Source organism: Polypterus senegalus, chromosome 9 (genome assembly GCF_016835505.1).
Source record: "Polypterus senegalus isolate Bchr_013 chromosome 9, ASM1683550v1, whole genome shotgun sequence".
NCBI classification, from domain to species: domain Eukaryota; kingdom Metazoa; phylum Chordata; class Cladistia; order Polypteriformes; family Polypteridae; genus Polypterus; species Polypterus senegalus.
In genome coordinates this window covers 62,677,414-62,696,545 of record NC_053162.1, presented here as the reverse complement: position 1 = coordinate 62,696,545, position 19,132 = coordinate 62,677,414, and the positions used below count along the sequence as shown (strand labels likewise).

At 36.4% G+C, this 19,132-nt stretch overlaps 1 protein-coding gene across 1 annotated transcript; it reads right to left on the bottom strand.

Annotated features, from left to right (window-relative positions):
• Window positions 1–1,293: 1,293 nt before the first annotated feature.
• pop4 (POP4 homolog, ribonuclease P/MRP subunit) lies at window positions 1,294–9,031 on the bottom strand. Its single transcript, XM_039763149.1, has 7 exons — window positions 8,918–9,031; window positions 6,979–7,031; window positions 3,875–4,098; window positions 3,698–3,775; window positions 2,969–3,030; window positions 2,629–2,730; window positions 1,294–2,524 (listed from the first exon to the last, which is right to left on the bottom strand). The coding sequence occupies exons 1-7, from the start codon at window positions 8,964–8,966 to the stop codon at window positions 2,388–2,390; spliced, it is 705 nt and encodes a 234-aa protein (XP_039619083.1). The 5' UTR covers window positions 8,967–9,031; the 3' UTR covers window positions 1,294–2,387.
• Between the last annotated feature and the right edge of the window lie 10,101 nt (window positions 9,032–19,132).

The window sequence follows — 19,132 nt, the reverse complement described above, 5'->3', positions numbered from 1 at the left end:
TGAACCATCTTTATAAATATTAATGAATACCGCCCACTGGTACTGTCTCCTGTAAACATGAGAACTACAGTGATGTCTGTGAACCCTAATCCCCCTCCAGTCTCATCTACTGTAGATGCCTCCAACAGGCCATGGATTCATGGATTTATTAATGTTGGATTAAAAATCTATTTATGAAACCATGGTAAACCAGGAAATACAAAGAGGTTCATGGTTCCAACCCAACAAGGAGTTATGACAGTTACGACATGCAGTTATGCACAAAAAGAACATTTAGGAGCACAAAGATTCTGATGGTCGTGGACTTTATTTTTGTGTAATTTCACAGTACTAACGTGGTAAAATTATTAAGCAGCAAACAACTGAAGATTTAAATGTATACTGGGTGGTGTATGTACTTTAATTTGTGATTAAGTACTGATGAGGGCATGCTGATTTCTCAACTATATTTGAAATAATATTTTCCCATTTTAATCTTTATGAATTCTGCAGACAAAATATAAAAGCTCTTCTGCAGCTAAATGCGACTCCACATATCTTCCATTTTTCCACAAATGATTGTTTGATTTGAGACGTACAATTAATTTTGCAAGTGAATCAAATCTGATATGATGTTTCAGATGTATTTTAAAAAAAATCTTAAAGCAAACTCTGCCCTGCATCTAACAGGATGAGTGACAATTTCAAACTCTTTTCCCATAGGATGGTTTTAGATCATCAAAAAAAATTCTAAATGAGACCTCTACTGTACTGTAATAGCATTCATTGTCAGAAACATTGTAATCTGACTGCATATTTATAAGGGACTTGGCAAAGCCTTAATATTCCCATGAGTGTATCAGCGATTTAGTAATGGATCCACCAGGTAATAAATATCACTGGCCATAGTGCTGCTGGCTAAGTGATTGACAAATTCATTTGAAACTGCCATCTCCTAAGGCTAATGTTAGGTTGATTATACGTCTGTATGCTCTTTACTCTGGCTGAAGAATCAATTAATAAAAGATGTAAAAAAGGAGACAGAACATAGCAAATGCAATAAAACTGCGTGGTCTCAAGCAATCATGAGAGTACTCTCAAACACTAATGGAAGATGGAGGCGCAACCCTTGAGACAGCTTTTTTCATCAACAAATGTAATTCTTCAAATTTCATATAGTGTGAGCAATTTATTAACGTTTGGTGACGTAATATTAGCAGTTTAGCCATGTTTGAATATTTGATATCAAGTATCGTAAGAGACATCCTAAGTTTGACATGCAAACTAATAACACAAGCTAAAATATTGCAAACATACAGTAAATAAATTAATTTTATTTGACGCGAGTTTACCATGTTTTGATTCTGCAATATTGTCTAAATGTACATTTTTTTTGCTCTTTGTTTGAATTATGCAAGACACGATGCATATCATTCTGCCAAAACACTAAGAAAGGATTATGGCAATAGCTCTGTTCCATCAAGTCATACTTAATATACATATACTGCTGTGCTATGAGAAGTGCAATCTCATCTTAGCAAGAAAAAACACAAGGCAGAATCTCATTATGAAATTCATGATACTGTGGCAGAAATACACATGGAAACAAAGTTATTGTTAATTCTCTCATCAGCTTATTTTTAAATAAATAAAGGAAAACACATACAAACAAACAGACTAGTGCCATGGCGTTTAAGCAGCTAAATCGTCAATGTATTGATTTTCCTTTGTATTCCAATGCAACTATAACCTCTTTGTTAACCTAATTTAGTAAAGATTATAACAAACCATGCACTCCAAACTGTGCTCTTTCTGCAATATTTTGGGAAAGAATACATATTTGTTATATCTTTAAAAGAATAACATAACAGCTTAATTCACTTCACAGTTATATATAAAAATACATTTATATCAAATGCAGCAAATGAAAAAGTTCATAAGGACAGAAGTAAATGGCTTAGAGACATTAGGCTACTAATGTATGTGTCCTGATACTTCATTTTGAAAAAAAAATACATTTGTTATATCTTTTAATGAATAACAGCTTAATTCATTTTACAGCTATACAGAAAATAGATTTATATCAAAAGCAACAAAAACCTATTAAGAACAGAAGTAAATTGTTTATAATACTACTAGACAACAAATGAAAATGTACTAATACTTCATGAAAATTAGAAAAGGTGATGATAGGACTATTCACGTTTTGGGAAAAAGCACATTCTATTAACAACCTTTTGTATGCAATGCAAGAAATCATAAAAATAAATTAAATGGCAAAAATCACAAATGGAAAATGTTCATTCTTAGAGAAATTAATCAATAGGTGTTCCCTCTTTCTATTCAGTCTCTTGTGGGAAGACTAGTGATATTTTCAAAGAACCATCGTTGGCTGCAGTGGCTTCAGATTAAAGGTCTATGGTTCCTTTCAGTTTAAATTTCTTAGCTGAACGCTCACTTGATTTTAGCTGAAACTTGCTACCATAGACATGGGTAATAAATCCATCGATTTCCACTGTAAAGACACTATTACGTTTGGGAATGACTGTCGGAAAAAAAAAGGATAAGACATATTTCAGAATAAATGAAACTGTGCACAAAATATTAATACATTTAAACAACCACTTAATTATAGGCTAGTTTACACACCTTTTAACCTATCATCTTGAGTAACAATTCTGAAGACATGTTTAGTCTCTTGTAAAATAATTCCTGTAGTTCCTACATAAGATGGACATTTTGATTTGGTCACTATGAATGAGAAAAAAAAAAGTGTTATTTTGATATGACAAATCATAAGATTTTTCGACTGTAGAACAGAATAAAATCTGTAATCTGAAAGTACACCCTTAATATTCCTAAGCAAGCAGTGAAGGTATTTTTATTTAAATAACATATGCGATTAATAAATAATATTTTCAGTTGGTTGATATATTTAAATACAGGCCCTGTATTATACTGTGCCATAAACATGTTACCAAAATGTTACCTGAGACAATGGCTCCATGGAAGTCCGCTTTTAACAGCTTAGTCTGTATCATCTGGGGATTTCTATAAAAAGAGAACACAATTATATGTATGTTACTGTGGAAACATTACCACTGCACAGCTTTAACACAAGAAAAAACTGCAAATACCCAAGAAATTATACTCTCAATCAAAACACATCTGAAAGTATTCTTTTATGGACTGGTAAAACTACTGAACTCATATGAAGCTGCTAGAATGGGACATATTTGTTACACCAGTTAACATTTGGAGTAAAGCAGAGATGCACTTTTTTTTTTTTTTTTTTTTAAGTGTGTTCGCATTTAATGTAAAATATTTTTTTCTTGTACACCTGCTACTGTTGACAATTTCCAATGAACCAGAACCTCCAACACACACACATTCTACACTAAAAGAACTTGAACACTTTTCTATGACTAGTGTATAGAAGTATGCCAAATAGTGTAGGGAGTGTCTATGGTCCTGGCCCAACTGCTCCAGAGTGTTAAACATATTTCATTACAGTGGATGAAGACTAGAGTAAATATTTGATTTTTACAGGTTTAGACCATTGTTTCCGGGATGCTCCAAGGATACCCCAAATCTCCACAACACCTAAATAAAAAAAATTATTTCGGGACATATGGAAAAGGTAAATATAGAAGAAACTCAATTAAAGGCATGCGATACAGAAGACATTACCATGCTCACCTATAATATAAAAACTTACGATTCTGGGGATAGTCCATTGCAGAGATCACGAATGTACTGTTTCCATAACTCATTCAAAGGCAAAAACTGTGCATACCTTTAAATGAATTAAAAAATAAATAAAATAGCTAAAGTTAAGCACATAGTAAAAATTAGAAAGAAAAAATTTGCAAGATGATTAAAGCTCACTACTGACCTCTGCTGTTCAGGTTTCAGATGAAAAAGCTTCATTTCTCTTTTCTGTTTAGCAGAGAGGCCTTTAGATTTCTTTTTCTTTTGTGTTTTTTTGCCATTGTATTTGTGCTCTAAAACCACTGCCTTGTAATCCGTATGTTTCTGTATTGCCTCCTCTTGTAGATTATGGAGGCTACGCTTCAAAAATGAATCTATAAAAGCTTTAGCCTGCTTGGATTCTTGAGGCTGTAGAAAGAGTCCCAAGGGTGGTAGAAGAATTAAAATAAAAAAAAAAAACGTATATTATATACTAGGTTAAATTTTACTTATTTAACTAAAAACAAAGCATCTATGCAAGACAAGGTTTGTGGTTATTTCAATAGTGTAATAACATACTAAAATGAAGACAGCTTAAAAACTCAACTGTCATTAAAGGAAAACTCCACCCAAAATCAGCATTTTTTTTTTTTAAATATGCTACGTACCTGATGTAGTTTGTAGTAATGGCAGAGAAAATTTTTTTAATTGTTGTTCAACATTGAAAAACGGGATCAAAATATCCACATTACTTGTGTCACATAATCGATTTGTCAAGTCATAAAGCTGTATGCCCACTCTGACCCAAACCCTTGTTTTTACTAAAATATTGGTAAATAAGACATTTCTGGAAAAAGATCTTGTAAACAAAACCAAAGCATGCTCAGGCATTTGAATTGACTAGTGAATATATGGGGGAGTAGGGGGTTCATGGGTCCAGCTCAGTAACAACAAATTAATTGGCTAATATAGCAACAGTGCAAAGTTCACTGAGAGACATGTACAACTGAAGATTAAAAGTTGAACAAAAGTGAGTGAAAGCATTATGAGGAAGAGAATATGTATACCTGAGATGCTTCAACAAGCTGAAGGTTAATTCACTTGTGTAGTTTTACAGCCTCCTACTAAATAAATTCTTCAGTATTCCAGTTGTGGATATGAATATAAATGGAACGTCAGAAGGTCGATCTACAAAGTAAAATGCTCATTTGTGTCCGAGTGCATTACATTTTAGTTCAAGACAGCATTTTGCAGAATTAACTTATTTAATAATATTTTAGTAAAAATACAGATGTATGTGGTGTTGTCAGCATATAAATGGTTGCCCTGATGTGTAAATTAATCAACAAGAGTAACATGAGATTTTCTGATGGATGTTTTGATACGGCTTGCTTTTGTCCAACACTGGTCGCCAGGACACCCCGATAAATACAAATAAGATATGATTTTATAATACACACATTTCAAAACTAGTAATGAATACATAGAATCAAAATCCATTACACAGATAATACATAATTTATTTATATTTAACTATGATGAATTTACAAACAACAGAAACGCATAGCAATTAGTATCAAAGACTTGATAAGGAATAGGACCTTGTTTGGCTTTAAGACAGCTTTAATCGTTCTTGTAATGTCTGTTATAGAAGTTCTAAACTATATGTAGTGACAAAATCCACCATTTTCACTATGAAAACCATCCATTTCCTTGAGGAATGAAGGACATTGAACTACTTTGTACTATGCACTCCAGGTCACCCAATAACGGCTCTTGAATGTTTAGATCTGGCAATTAGGGAAGCAATGGAATGCATCTGCATTAATTCTAGTGTGTTTGTGAACCAACTCTTGAATTAGTTTAACAATGTTAATGGGGTATTATTCTACAGTATAATAGGGGAACATCATTAGAAAACTGTAACAGTTCAATTTTGGCACTTAGCAAAGTCAGTGTTACCAAGTGAAAAATGTAATTTTAAAAAAATTGTTGATAATTAACATCTATTGTATAGTTAGGGGAGATGATTTCAAGGAATTCTCCATTTCTCCATTTTATTTCAGTAAGTATGCACTGACATGCAATTAACATTGTCATTTTTGGCATCTCCTGTAAGATGGCTTAATGTGGATCACCCATCACTAATCATTACAAAAGGCAGAGGGCACTCTTTTCATCATCATTGCCATTTCAGCAAATGACATGGAACATACATTGCTGAACAGAGGCATTGCTAAGTGAACAACCTTTCCCCTTTAATGTTTACATAAAGATGTCTAGTGGGGTTGTGTGACAAAAATATATATAAATAAAACACTGGACTGTAACATTGACTTTTTTTTGAGCCACGAGATGGTACATTCCTCCACAGAAACTTAAGAGAGAATGAAGATCCTTAGCTTCACCGACAGGAATCAAACAGCAAAGGGCAGCTGCTAAGTAACAGCATTGGTCCAAATCCTAGTTTAGCATGTTTTCCTGCAGAGAAATTATAATAATGTGCATGTTCATGTGGAGAACATACAGCGTATCACAGTTTTTAAAAGCGCACTGTGCTCCTTCGTGGTAATGTACGTAAAATCTATTTGATATTAGTTGTGTGCTATGAAATTACCTTCACAAATGAGTTACAGAAAAAAAAATTCAGGCAAACAGAGAAGTGTGAAAAAAGCTGAAAGAAGTAATAGTCTCCCATTTTACATCCCCAAAAAATCTTTTATCCCCCACAAAAACTAAATTAGTGAATTTTGTTATTTTTAGCATCAATTTCAAAAAACTGTACAAAATAAAATACAGCTCTTTATCACATAAACGCTTTGCTCAAACAAAGTAAATGTGCATATGTAGCAGGGAAGGATGCTCCAACAATGCGCACATACCAAAACACAAATGACCACTTTGAATGGGGTTTATTGTCGTGGAATCACACCATGATCCATCCCAGGTGGCACAGTTTGCAGTGTGGTATCTTTTGGTATTCAGCAGTGGACCTAAGACATCTGGATTAAAAAGGACTTTAAGAAGCACCCTTCCTTATCAGCGTAATGTAAAAGAGAATTCTGGTAATTGTTCACACAGGCACAAGCTGTAAGCAATGTGAAGTCGAGTGCATCCAGTTAACATCAGCCGAGATCTCGCTCTCAACTGTCAGATGTGTGGGAATGAGGAGGAAAAAGAGCAACATAACAAAAGGGCATTTACATTTGCAGTTTAGTTGAGTCTAATAAAGCAAAATTTCAAAAGCTGAAAATATACACAGGTAATAAACAGGGATTGCCCAACTAGAGTAAAGTATTTGCTGATTACCTTAATATGCAACAGTTTTGCATGCTCACTAGGAATACGAGAGCAAAGGAGATCTGAAAATTAAAAACAGTCCTGATTATTCAGAAACAAGGGAAACATAACCACCCTCAAAATCATCAAATATTACTAATCACAAAATCATAGTATCCCACTATTACATAATGAATACAAGCATATTAAAATCTGGTCTAATAACAGAAATTTAGCAGAATGTGTCATACGTTTTATGTGTCACAATCGATTTGTCAAGTCATAAAGCTGTATTGCTCACTGTGACCCAAACCCTTGTTTTTACTAAAATATTCATCATATCATATTATGATCATATCAATCATAAATGAAATATCTGTGACAATGCTGTAGTGTAAACCTATTCGAAAACTCGTACATGTATATTCTTATTTTTTATCTACTTTGAGCACCACATATGTCTATGTCTTGAATGACAGCAGTCCCGAAAAGGTGAGACTCAAAATAACTAATGAAAACTCCAAAGAGATGCAAACAATTTATAGTTGCAGCAATGAAATTCTCAAATCATGGTTGAAAATTATAAGACTTAACCATGAGCACTTGAACAACCCTAACTGAGGCGGACTTGTGTGTTAAAATCTGAATGATATATTTATTGCAGCTATCCTGATAATGCCGAAAGGCAGCTAAAAGGATGGAGTGATAACTACAAGAACACAGATAAAACATATGCACCAACTCATGGTCTTTTCCTTACAGAGCCCATTTAATAATAAAAACAATTCTTTGCATTCATATAGCGCTTTCCTCACTACTGAAAGCGCTCAGCAATTGCAGGTTAAGGGCCTTGCTCAAGGTCCCAACAGAGCAGTCCCTTTCTTGGCATTTACGGAATTCGAACCGGAAACCTTCCGATTGCCAGTGCAGAACCTGCTTATGCCGCATTATGACTTGTATGATGCACTGGAAAATAAAACCAATGCAATACTCTTTGCAAAACGACTCTTAATGTAAATATAATACACAAATAATCTGTAAGGCCACAGCCTACAGGTAAAATGCAGCACATGATACTGCACGTTTCACGGCGAGTATTCAGTTATTGAAATGGACACCTCTTCTATATTATACCTAGAGTACTGGCAGCTTTTCTTTTTCCCCATGGCAGTCAACACCCCTTTGCCGAATGTTGTTGGATCCATAGTTAAGGGTCAAAGCAATGCAATGCAAAAACACACAGAACGTACGTCAACTATAAAAAGAAAATGTCAATATGGAAGCATCATCAAATCCCTGACATTTTATGCTGTTTAGAGATCCTGGACGGATACACTTTTAGGTACTAAGAAAAAGCACGACTGGGAAATACAGATTGGTTTCAATAAAACATCACCCTGGACTGGGCAAACCAATAACTGATGATGGACAGATGTTTTATTATTTCATCTGTTTCAGTGCATATTATGCTCAGTACGAAAAACAGACATATCAATAAGAGATGGTACGCTACAGCTTCATTCGATTCAACTTTGCAATACCTACGAAATGTTCGGCTTTTTAAAAGTAGTATTAATCTAAACTTGTCACAGCGCAAAAGTGCTTTTATTTTTTTTACACTTACTGTAAAACGTGTTATTTGTAAAGAAAACAAGGCTCATACTAAACCTTACAAGGAACATCAAACGAGCTACCAAGCTACTCGAAAACATGATACCTAAACATACAACAATCCTGGCCTTTTGTCGCTCCTTTTTCTCATTATATATATATGTATGATATTTTTATGAAATAATTGAGCGGAGTGTCTCTCGTCCGGATTTATAACCTAGACGCAAAAGGGTAAACATGTAGTTCAGAACACTCACTTTGCTATGCATTTATAAAATATAAACCCAAACAATTTCTTCGCTTCAATTCTATCTATCTATCATTTAAAAATACATGCAAAAGATATAATAAAACTTACGTTCCATTGTAAAACCTTCTCTCTTGTCGTTAAGCTCCTCAACAAGCATGCAATTCACTTCCGTTGCGATACAAAAGTAGCCAATTGCCGATCAAGCGAGCAGCACCACTAACGAGGCAGCACTTGTCTATTATCGAGAGCGTAATCATGGCGTAATAATTATAGACATATATAGATAGACGCTGCATTCACTGTGATTCCCAGTCGACACGATACGTCAGCGCGTCAGCCTTATTGCGAGTGGCAAAAGTGCCATTTAAACTAATACAGGTAGACGTGGAAACCGGGTTTTCTGATGAAAAAACAATAACGTTTAAAACAGTATCGTTTACAATCAACAGATTTTGGCGAATCGTTTACATGCAATTATTTATATCCATTTATACACTAATAATGGCAATTATTAAATAACAATAATTATAATTATTATTATTAAATAATTCCTCCCATATAAGTAACAGTTCTCGGGCTGCCATCTTCCATCTCCGAAACATTTCTAGACTGTACTGAAGTACAGTATTGGTCAATGCCCTAGTCACCTCACGTATAGATTAATGTAATGCTATTCTATTTGGCATCCCACAAAAACGTATCCATCGCTTACAACTTCTTCAAAATTCTGCTGTCAGGCTAATAACTTGCTGTTCTAAATCCACTTAACATATTACACCTACTCTCCCTCAGCTTCACTGGCTCCCTGTTAACTATGAATACAATACAAAATATCGTTCTTAACATTTAAAGCTCCCCCCTACCTCACTGATCTCCTACAGACTTACACTCCCTCTCGGGCTCTCGCTCACTCAGATCCTGTAATTTGGGAGTATTCGGTCTGGCAATATGGTGCAGCCTTAGTTTGTGGAAGACAGGCACAACTAAAGACATGAACATAATGATGGTTGTCAATTTCAAACTGTGTTTCCTCAATGTGCTCCTTGAGAAAAAACATCATCAAGTTTGACTCAGGCTGCCTTACCTATGAAATGTAATCCCCGGGATCTGGTTTGGAGCGTAAAGCGGTTTGTAAAATCCCAAGCCGAACATGTGTGAGGTGTCTTATCCATTACTTCACTCCACAGCAGTGCCACTCGCAATATGGCGGTGACGTTGACGTATGATTCTGCTGGTCATGAGGCGTCTAGTTATTCTATGTCTATGGTAATAACGGCGTTGGGTAAAGGTGCATGCAGTGCTTTGAATTGAATAAAAAACAGGCGACAGTAAAGTTATTGTCTTTACTTCGTATTATTTTATACTTACTGTTTCTTTTTTCTGCTGAATGATACTGGACACTTTGAAAACATTTTCGTGTCTCGAATCTCGTTTCATTGCATCACTAGAATATAGATGTATTGTCGGGAAGTTTATGGGCACACTGAATGTGGATCATTTAATGACCCAAGGATATTAAAATCCCTTTTATGAGTGACTTTTGTTCCTATCACATTTCTGTTAAAATTCATAGTACACGTTCGTTTAGTAAACTGTTCATTATTATTAAATTGGAATTAACTTCAATTGTTGATTAACATTTGAGGGGGGTGATGTATCTGCGGCGGTTGAGAACTGTAAGGCACAAGACTGCAGGTTCAGTAAGCATCACCACTCATTAATAATTCGGACAAAATGTGAAATTGTACTTGGCTGTACTCTATCTGTATGAACATATACACAACATTTTGCTTTGAAGAAAAAAATTCCTACACAGCTCCGTAACACCACATATAATAATGAAATCGTTCTAGAGCGAGTGTAGCTTTTGCTAAATTTAAATGACAGGCACTTTATCTAGAAACATAAGAAAGATATATTAGGATAAGAATAATTTTTGTATTACATTACAGTGTTGATTTATTCAGATATGTTGGTTTGAATATACATGTACAGATATATTGCACTCATTAGGTAAAATGGATTCTTTGTGTATGTAATTGTACTCTTGTCTGTGTGGGGTTTTCATCAGATGTTATGGTTTTCTTCCATCATCCTGAAATTGTGTATGGTTCATCAGGCACTGACTTAAAATTGTCCTAGAATGAGTGAGTGTATTCCGGATGGATTATAACCCCGACTTTGGGTTGCTTTCAGGCTAGTGCCCAAGTATTTCCAGAAAAGGCTCTGCCTCTCGACCCTGAACTCGAATTAGTGGGTTATAATGTTCAAGGATGTGCTTATTAGCTGTAGACTTTAACCTCATTCAACTGGTGGCTCTCTCATTGACATTTCACACCTAATTCTTAAAGCTTGAGAGACCTTATCTGTCTATGTTTGATGTGAGTTTACACATCAAATATACTGTATTAATAACAAATAAGCAAGCAAATAATTATTGTTGCAAAGTATTTAGTGAAAATCCATCCATCCATCATCCAACCCGCTATATCCTAACTACAGGGTCACGGGGGTCTGCTGGAGCCAATCCCAGCCAACACAAGGTGCAAGGCAGTCAGTGAAAATCAATTTTTCTAATTATATTCTGTCATAATATAATTGTTTGGAGGGTATCATTTTATCATTTTACACAAGGACTTCAATTATCTGTATTTCTACAGAAATATTTTATTCTTGTGATATTAAATTTCAAAAAAGGTCTACAACCAGGTAAGCAGGCATCATGTTTTTATGTGGTTATGCAGGGATAGAATTATTAACGTACAGACTGAGTGAAAAGAGAATATAGTCTCTGTGTCCAGAGTATATGTGTAATCATTAAAAGCTAATTTTAGTACTGTAATTTTGTATTAATACATATACTGATTAACTGAAAATCAGCCTTTTTTGGAGCCTTCTTCCTATTCTTCCTATTTTTTTTTCAATTATTTTTGGATATTCTATGATTTGCCCTTATTTAGTAACTTCTAAAATAACTTTATTTTTGCAAGTGACTATAGTAGTGGTGGAGTGCTGGCTCTGAGGTAAGGGATCTATGCCAGCAATTAGAAGGTTGCTGGCTAGAATCCCATAAATGCCAGAAATAATTCCACTCCGTTGGGCCCTTGAGCAAGGCCCTTAACCTGTAATTACATCATCCTGGGTATGACGTTAACCTGCATCCAGCCCTGTAAGGAGGTCCTTTAAGTTGCAGGGAAAACTTGGGGATTGGTGGCAAGATTGGCACTCCACTGTAAAATACCCAACAGTATTGGTATATGGTTGTGCTAGGGTCCTAATTTTGGGTCCTGAGTTGGTCTGTCGTGTAGTGGGTGCCGCGACACACTATATCAGTGCATGCTCCCAACCTCTATAGCAGTGGTTTTCAAATTCAGTCCCAGTTGCACACTGTGGCTACAGGATTTTGTTTCAACAAAAGCGAGTAATTCTTGCTTTTAGTTGATGTCATTGTTTAATTGCCTTCAATTGCTTTTTCTTCTCTTATTTTACGTCCATAAAAGTACATTAGCCTGGATTTACATTTATGTGAAATTAAGAAATATTAGTATTTTTATCGTATATTTAGAAGCTTAACTCATTAAGTTATTTTCTTTTAAAATATTTTTTTTCTCAGGAGTTTACTGTCTTAATTGTATCTGAATACTGACAATTAATGACAAGCACAGATTACATCGGGGCAAATGACACTGAATGATAAAGGACAGCTATTTTAATGTTACCCAGTTGTATGCTTATTAGTAAATAAAACCAGAAAGCTAAAAAGAACAACATATTTAAAAGCAAAAAATAAATTCTTATGCTATTATCTCCTCTTTCACTCAGTAAAAATTTAACTACTTTGACATTTATGGAATGATACAAAAACAGAGTACACAACACAGCATGTTCTCTTTGTTTTTGCATGAAATTTTAGTTGTAAACCAACCTCAGTCCAAAGACATACTGCTAGACTGATTGGTGGCTCGAAACTAGTAGAACTGAGTATCTTCCTATCTGAGGTTGATTCCTGCCTTGAGAGTTCAGAAAATGAGTGGATGGTGTAATAAGAGTATTAGTTTAATATGTCACTGTGCAAATATATCTTATAAGTCTGCCTTTTTCTACTCAGATGCACAGTTGATACAGAGCCAGATTTAGCACAGGGGTTTACCATATAGAACTGCTAGGCAAGCATTATAAGACAAGACAGATAGACACAACTGCGAATTTTTATCTATCAAAGTCAGCATGAAACTGTATCCTCTTTTGCCTTGTTTGTGATGGCATGATTCACCTAAGTCGGGGCCTGCACATGAAGAAAGAGTATAAAGCCTGGGAACATTGCCTGGCACACCCTTGATGCCAATGGACAGATGGAAGATAACGTCATCCGATCCTGAAAATCCTTCCACTGCATGGTGAAAATGGCAGACTCTACACATCGGGCCCCCACTCCTGAACTGGGTTCTTGCCATTGGCTTCCTTCATCTGTTATGCAGCGTAAGCCATCATTAAACAAAGCTAAGATATTTCTCCTATGTGATTTCTTACCACCATATCAGTAAGGGAGGGGTATCACCTTTTTATATTATATCTATATAGATTCTGGTTATGTAACGTGCCTCAATTACAAAAGAACTCATTCCCAGGGAACTAATGCCCCCTGTTGGATGCAGATGGATAAACAATTCTAATTTGTTGTAACATATGGTCAGTCACAGACAGCTCTACCTTTGAATTTAGTAGACAGCCATGCTGATTTCCATACTGTACTGGTATGTTAAGCTCAAGCAGTATATTTTACCTGGCAAGAAGGAAACAACTATAGTGCTTGATATTTTAATCTTTGCCCATGTCTGTATATGCTACTACAATGTCTTGGAGCATTCCTTACAGATATAATATATTATTGTAATATTTAATAAGCTGAGATATTTTTTTTTTTTTACTATTGAGAACAATGAAATCTAAACAAACATCTTTTGTGCCATTGTCGACTTGCATGTGCTTACATAACAAACTTTATTTTCTCTCCATTTTATCTTTAAAACATAAAAGAACAGTTTTGTTAATAAAATCAACCATAAATGCCAAACCCTATTCAAGACACATCATATCATACATATTGTAAGACCTATAAGTCTGATTTTATTTTCTACAAAAAGCCCAGACAAGGAGTCTTGTTGGCTAAATTAAAAATCCTAATGAGAGAGCTCCATTACCCATTAGTCTTACCTCTGTTATAGTCTAGGTAATGAAGGGAGGTGTATTTAGTACCTCAATTTTTTAGTGGGCAACAGTCCAAACAGTCCAAACTGTGACTTTCATTGCTCTTACAAAATGTGATTTTGAATATAAAGCAGTGGCTTTGAAAACTTTGCTTATTGTATATCATCATAAGAAGTGAAGAAAATATCCCTCCTGATGGGATTAAAGTGTGCAACCTGAGAAACCTGACAGCTGCAGCTGTTTATTCAGTCAACTGGACTGCTTTGTTCTATGTTTTAATGCAGCCACAATTCACTATAATGGTATATTTGACTCTATAGTGCCTTATGGTTGGAGGTGCAAACTGAATTTTACCAGACTTCTCTTCTGTCTCTAATGTGAATTGCTGCACATTATCTTACACAGTCCCAGGAGGCTGCCTAGTTCATGCCATTGTATAAGTTTGCTTAATGGCGTTGCAACTCTAAACCACAGCTGTCACATATATTCCTAGCCCTCAGCTTTAGTGACTGAAGAAACCAGCATTGCTGGAGAGAGCCAGCACTTTTCATGCAGATAAGAATGAATATGCAGTCTCAGAAGTTGATGTGGAGCTTATTGGAATTTTTCTATCCATTTACTTTGAAGACAGTTTGTGGATCTGACCCTTAATGAGAACCATATATAATGTACACACATTCACCCAACATCAGTTATCTGATTGCATGTGTTTAAAGTAAAAGACAAATCAACAAATGAAACATCCAGCTGCACTGAGGTATACATGAAAAATACACTTAAACAGCATCTTACCACAGATTTGAATTACTGATAAAAAGATAATAAGACAAAGTGCAAACCATTGTGCCATTATGTTGCTCTCATTAAAAAATGTACTATCTATCTGTAATATTGCATTATGGCTACTGTGGACTATGCCCTGCAGCTTATCCCAGCCAAGACCCCCAAGCTGTCAGATGGAGCCCTCACTGCAATGTGGAGATGCCCCGAATTCCAGCAGGGCATCATGGACTTTGGAGTTGTAATACACAGCCCTGCTGGATAATGTCGGGGCCGCCAGGGGACGCTGCAGGGAGGCACAGAGACATTTGGTTTTCCTACAGCCCGGAAGTACTTGCAGGTCATGAGGATGGAAGGAATAAAGAGTTTCCGGGCTGACGAAGAAAGAAGAATTTTGATTTGACCCGGAAGTGCTAGGAAGTCACATGGACTGCAGGTTAAGGAGCACTTCCGGGTCGTGAACTATAAAAGGAATGTGGGAGCTCTCAGACGGAGAGCTGAGCTGGGTGGTAGGAGGGCAACGCGTCTGGGAGTGGAGGATTGATTATTGATTTATTATTGTGTTTATTTGTGAGTAAAGTGTGGAGTGGAGGGTGCTTAGTGCACATAATTATTATAATAAAGAATTGTTGCACTTTTACCTGGTGTTTGACATGGTACCTGAGGGTTCGAGGGAGCGATAGTACCCCCTACTGTTACACTACATATGTCCCTTTAATGAAATATGCAAGTTCAGGAAATAAGTGAACAATATCATTATTATGTGCATATCATATCAAATAAATGTTTCTTGGTAGGAGAGACACAACATATCTTAATGACATTGACCTTGTGGACTATGGCCGGCCATTCATCCCGACCAATACCCCCAGGCTGCCAGGTGGAGCCCTCCCTGTAGCATGGAGGTGCCAGCAGGGAATTATGGACAATGGAGTTTTTATCCACAGCCCTGCTGGATACCACAGGGGCCACTAGAAGGAGCTGCAGGGAGGAGCAACGAGGGTATCGCCTACAACCCGGGAGTGCGTCCTAGTCACATGGACAGAGGAAATGACGTGCTTCCAGGTTGAAGAAAAGAAGACTTTTGATCTGACCCGGATGTGCTAAGAAGTCACATGGACAGGGGTTCAGAAGCACTTTTAGGTCACAGACTATATAAAGGACTGTGGGAGATCCCAGAGTTGAGCTGAGCTGGGTGGAAGGGTGGCAACGTGTCTGGGAGTGGAGGATTGTATTATTGAGTATTGGTGATTTAGTATATGAGTATTGTAAAGACAGGGTGCTTTGTGCACTTATTTGTGTTAATAAAGTCAATTATTGGACTTTTACCTGGTGTCTGACGTATTTTCTGAGGGTTCAAGGGGATGACAGTGCCCCCTATCTGTGAATTTAATACATTTCCTTAGGATATGAAATTCACTTCCACCTCACATAGCTGTTGCAGCCTTGTCTATCTTCAGGTACTGAGGTCAGGAGGATGCAGTACCTCAGGTTTGTCCGTAATGAGCCACAGTCCAAACAGTCTAAACTGTACAGCAGGTAGAGCAAGGACCCAGTGGATAGATTTCAAGTCTTAAGCAAAATACTGTAGCCAGAAAATGAAAGTGAAATCAGGCCAGGAAAGGTGTGATCCATATGAATTAGGTGCCACCTAGGATTAGAACTTCCTTAGCATACAGTCAGGTCCATAAGAATTTGGACAGTGACACATTTTTCATAATTTTGGCTCTGTACACCACCATAGTGGATTTGAAACAAAGCAATTAATATGGGATTGAAGTATAGACTTTCAGCTTTAATTTAAGGAATTTAATAAAAATATTATATGAGCTGTTTTAAAAAGACAGACATTTTTATACATGGTCCCCCTATTTTTAGGGGCTCAAAAGCATTTGGACAAGCTAACATAATCATAGATATAATGATCATTTTCAATATTTGGTTGAAAATCCTGTACAGTAATCACAGACTTTCCTAAACAAAATAAGCACTTGTTACAATGTGCATCATACAAACCAATTTCACTTCTTAATAATGATGTTAAGATACTCTCAAAAGTCATAGCTAGAAGGATGGAGAAAGTGCTGCCTTCAGTAATATCACAAGATCAAACTGGATTTATCAAGGGTCGACACTTATCTTCCAATCTTCGACACCTGTTTAATGTAATATATTCACCAGCAAAGTAAAACACCCTAGAAATATTATTATCATTGGATACAGAAAAAGCATTTGACATGATTGAATGGAAATAACTTTTCATTACATTACAGAAATTTGGGTTTGGCCCGAACATTTGTGCATGGATCAAACTACTGTATACCAATCCAGAAGCTTCAGTTTGTATTAATAACATTTGTTCAGACTACTTTAAATTAGAATGTGGTACCAGAATGGGCGGCACGGTGGCGCAGTGGTAGCACTGCTGCCTCGCAGTGAGGGGACCTGGGTTCGCTTCCTGGGTCCTCCCTGCGTGGAGTTTGCATGTTCTCCCCGTGTCTGCGTGGGTTTCCTCCGGGTGCTCCGGTTTCCTCCCACAATCCAAAGACATGCAGGTTAGGTGGATTGGCAATTCTAAATTGGCCCTAGTGTGTGCTTGGTGTGTTTGTGTGTGTCCTGCGGTGGGTTGGCACCCTGCCCAGGATTGTTTCCTGCCTTGTGCCCTGTGTTGGCTGGGATTGGCTCCAGCAGACCCCCGTGACCCTATTCGGATTCAGCGGGTTAGAAAATGGATGGATGTGGTACCAGACAAGGATGCCCCTTGTCACCACTGCTATTTGCAATCGAAATTGAACCACTGGCGATTCACTGTCGAAATGCTTTTTAGATTAAAGGGATTATCAGAGAAGGACTGGAACAGAAAAATTCTCTATATGCAGATGATATGGTACTGTATATATCAGACCCACAAAATTCTGTGCCTGTAGTCTTAACAGCACTTACAGAATTTCAAAAGATCTCTGGTGTCAGAATTAATTTGAATAAAAGTGTACTCTTCCCAGTGAATTCTCAAGCATATAATATTAGATTGTACACCTTCCCTTTTATCATTGCAGATCAGTTTAAATACCTAGCGGTAAATATCACAAGTAAGCACAAAGCACTTTATGAACAAAATTTCACTGTTTGTATGGAAAAAATTAAGCAAGACTTGCATGGACGGTCAACCCTTCATCTCACTCTAGCTGGAAGAATTAACGTTGTTAAGATGAATATTCTTCCTAAGCTTCTTTTTTTATTTCAAAACATTCCAATATACATCAATAAATCATTTTAAGCAATTAGATTCAACAATAACCTAACTTATTTGGAACTCAAAACATCCACGTATCCAAAGAGTGGCCTGACAAAGACCTAAGGCAGAAGGTGGCATGGCTCTACCCAACTTTCAGTTTTATTCCTGGGCAGCAAACATACAAGCTCTAAAAACCTGGACATGGGCACAAATAGATGAATATACACAGGCCTGGTCTGCTATAGAAGTAAAATCCTGCAGTACTTCTTTATATTCCCTGCTTTGTGCCCCAATAAATGCAAGTTATCGTCAATATACTAATAATCCAATTGTGCTTCACTCACTCAGAAAAATGGAACCAATGTAGAAAACATTTTAAGATGGAGAATCTTTTATCTGTGGCACCTCTGCAAGAGAACCACCTCTTTCAACCCTTGCAAACATATGCAGTTTTTAATATCTGGAAAAGATTTGGGATTAAATTGCTTAGAGATCTTTATACAGACATCTTTGCATCCTATGAACAATTACATTCCAAATTTAACTTTCCAGCTACACATTTCTTTCACTATCTTCAAATTAGGAACTTTGTTAAACAGAACCTGCCCGATTTTCCTCATCTTGCATCCTCCCCCATGCTGGAAAAATATTGCTCAATTTTAAGGACTTAGACACCATCTCTGCAATATATAAAATTACCTTTCAAAGATCAAAGAGGACAATGGGGAGAAGATCTCTTAATCAATATATCAGAAAAGGAGTGGAAGGTAGCAATGCAGAGAATTCATTCGAACTCCATATGCGCAAAGCATACAATTATTCAACTCAAAATTATATATCGAGCACATCTGTCTCACTTAAAACTGTCCAAAATGTTTCCAGGGCAAGATTCAACCTGCGAACGCTGCAATCAAATCGCTGCTTCACTGGGTCACATGTTTTGGGCCTGCACCAAATTAACATCATTTTGGACCAAAATTTTTAAGTGCCTTTCAGACAGCCTTGGTGTCACAATCCTTCCTAAGCCATTAACAGCTGTGTTTGGTGTTCTTCTAGATGGGTTTAAAGTGGAGAAGGACAAACAAACTGTAATTGCATTC

Excerpts from the sequence above, each read along its gene's own strand:
- pop4 (XM_039763149.1), bottom strand. The coding sequence starts at position 8,966 with ATGCTTGTTGAGGAGCTTAACGACAAGAGAGAAGGTTTTACAATGGAA. Across the intron at positions 7,032-8,917 it reads AGAAGGTTTTACAATGGAAC|ATCTCCTTTGCTCTCGTATT; the intron begins GTAAGTTTTATT and ends TTTAATTTTCAG. Across the intron at positions 2,731-2,968 it reads CCATGGAGCCATTGTCTCAG|TGACCAAATCAAAATGTCCA; the intron begins GTAACATTTTGG and ends TCTCATTCATAG.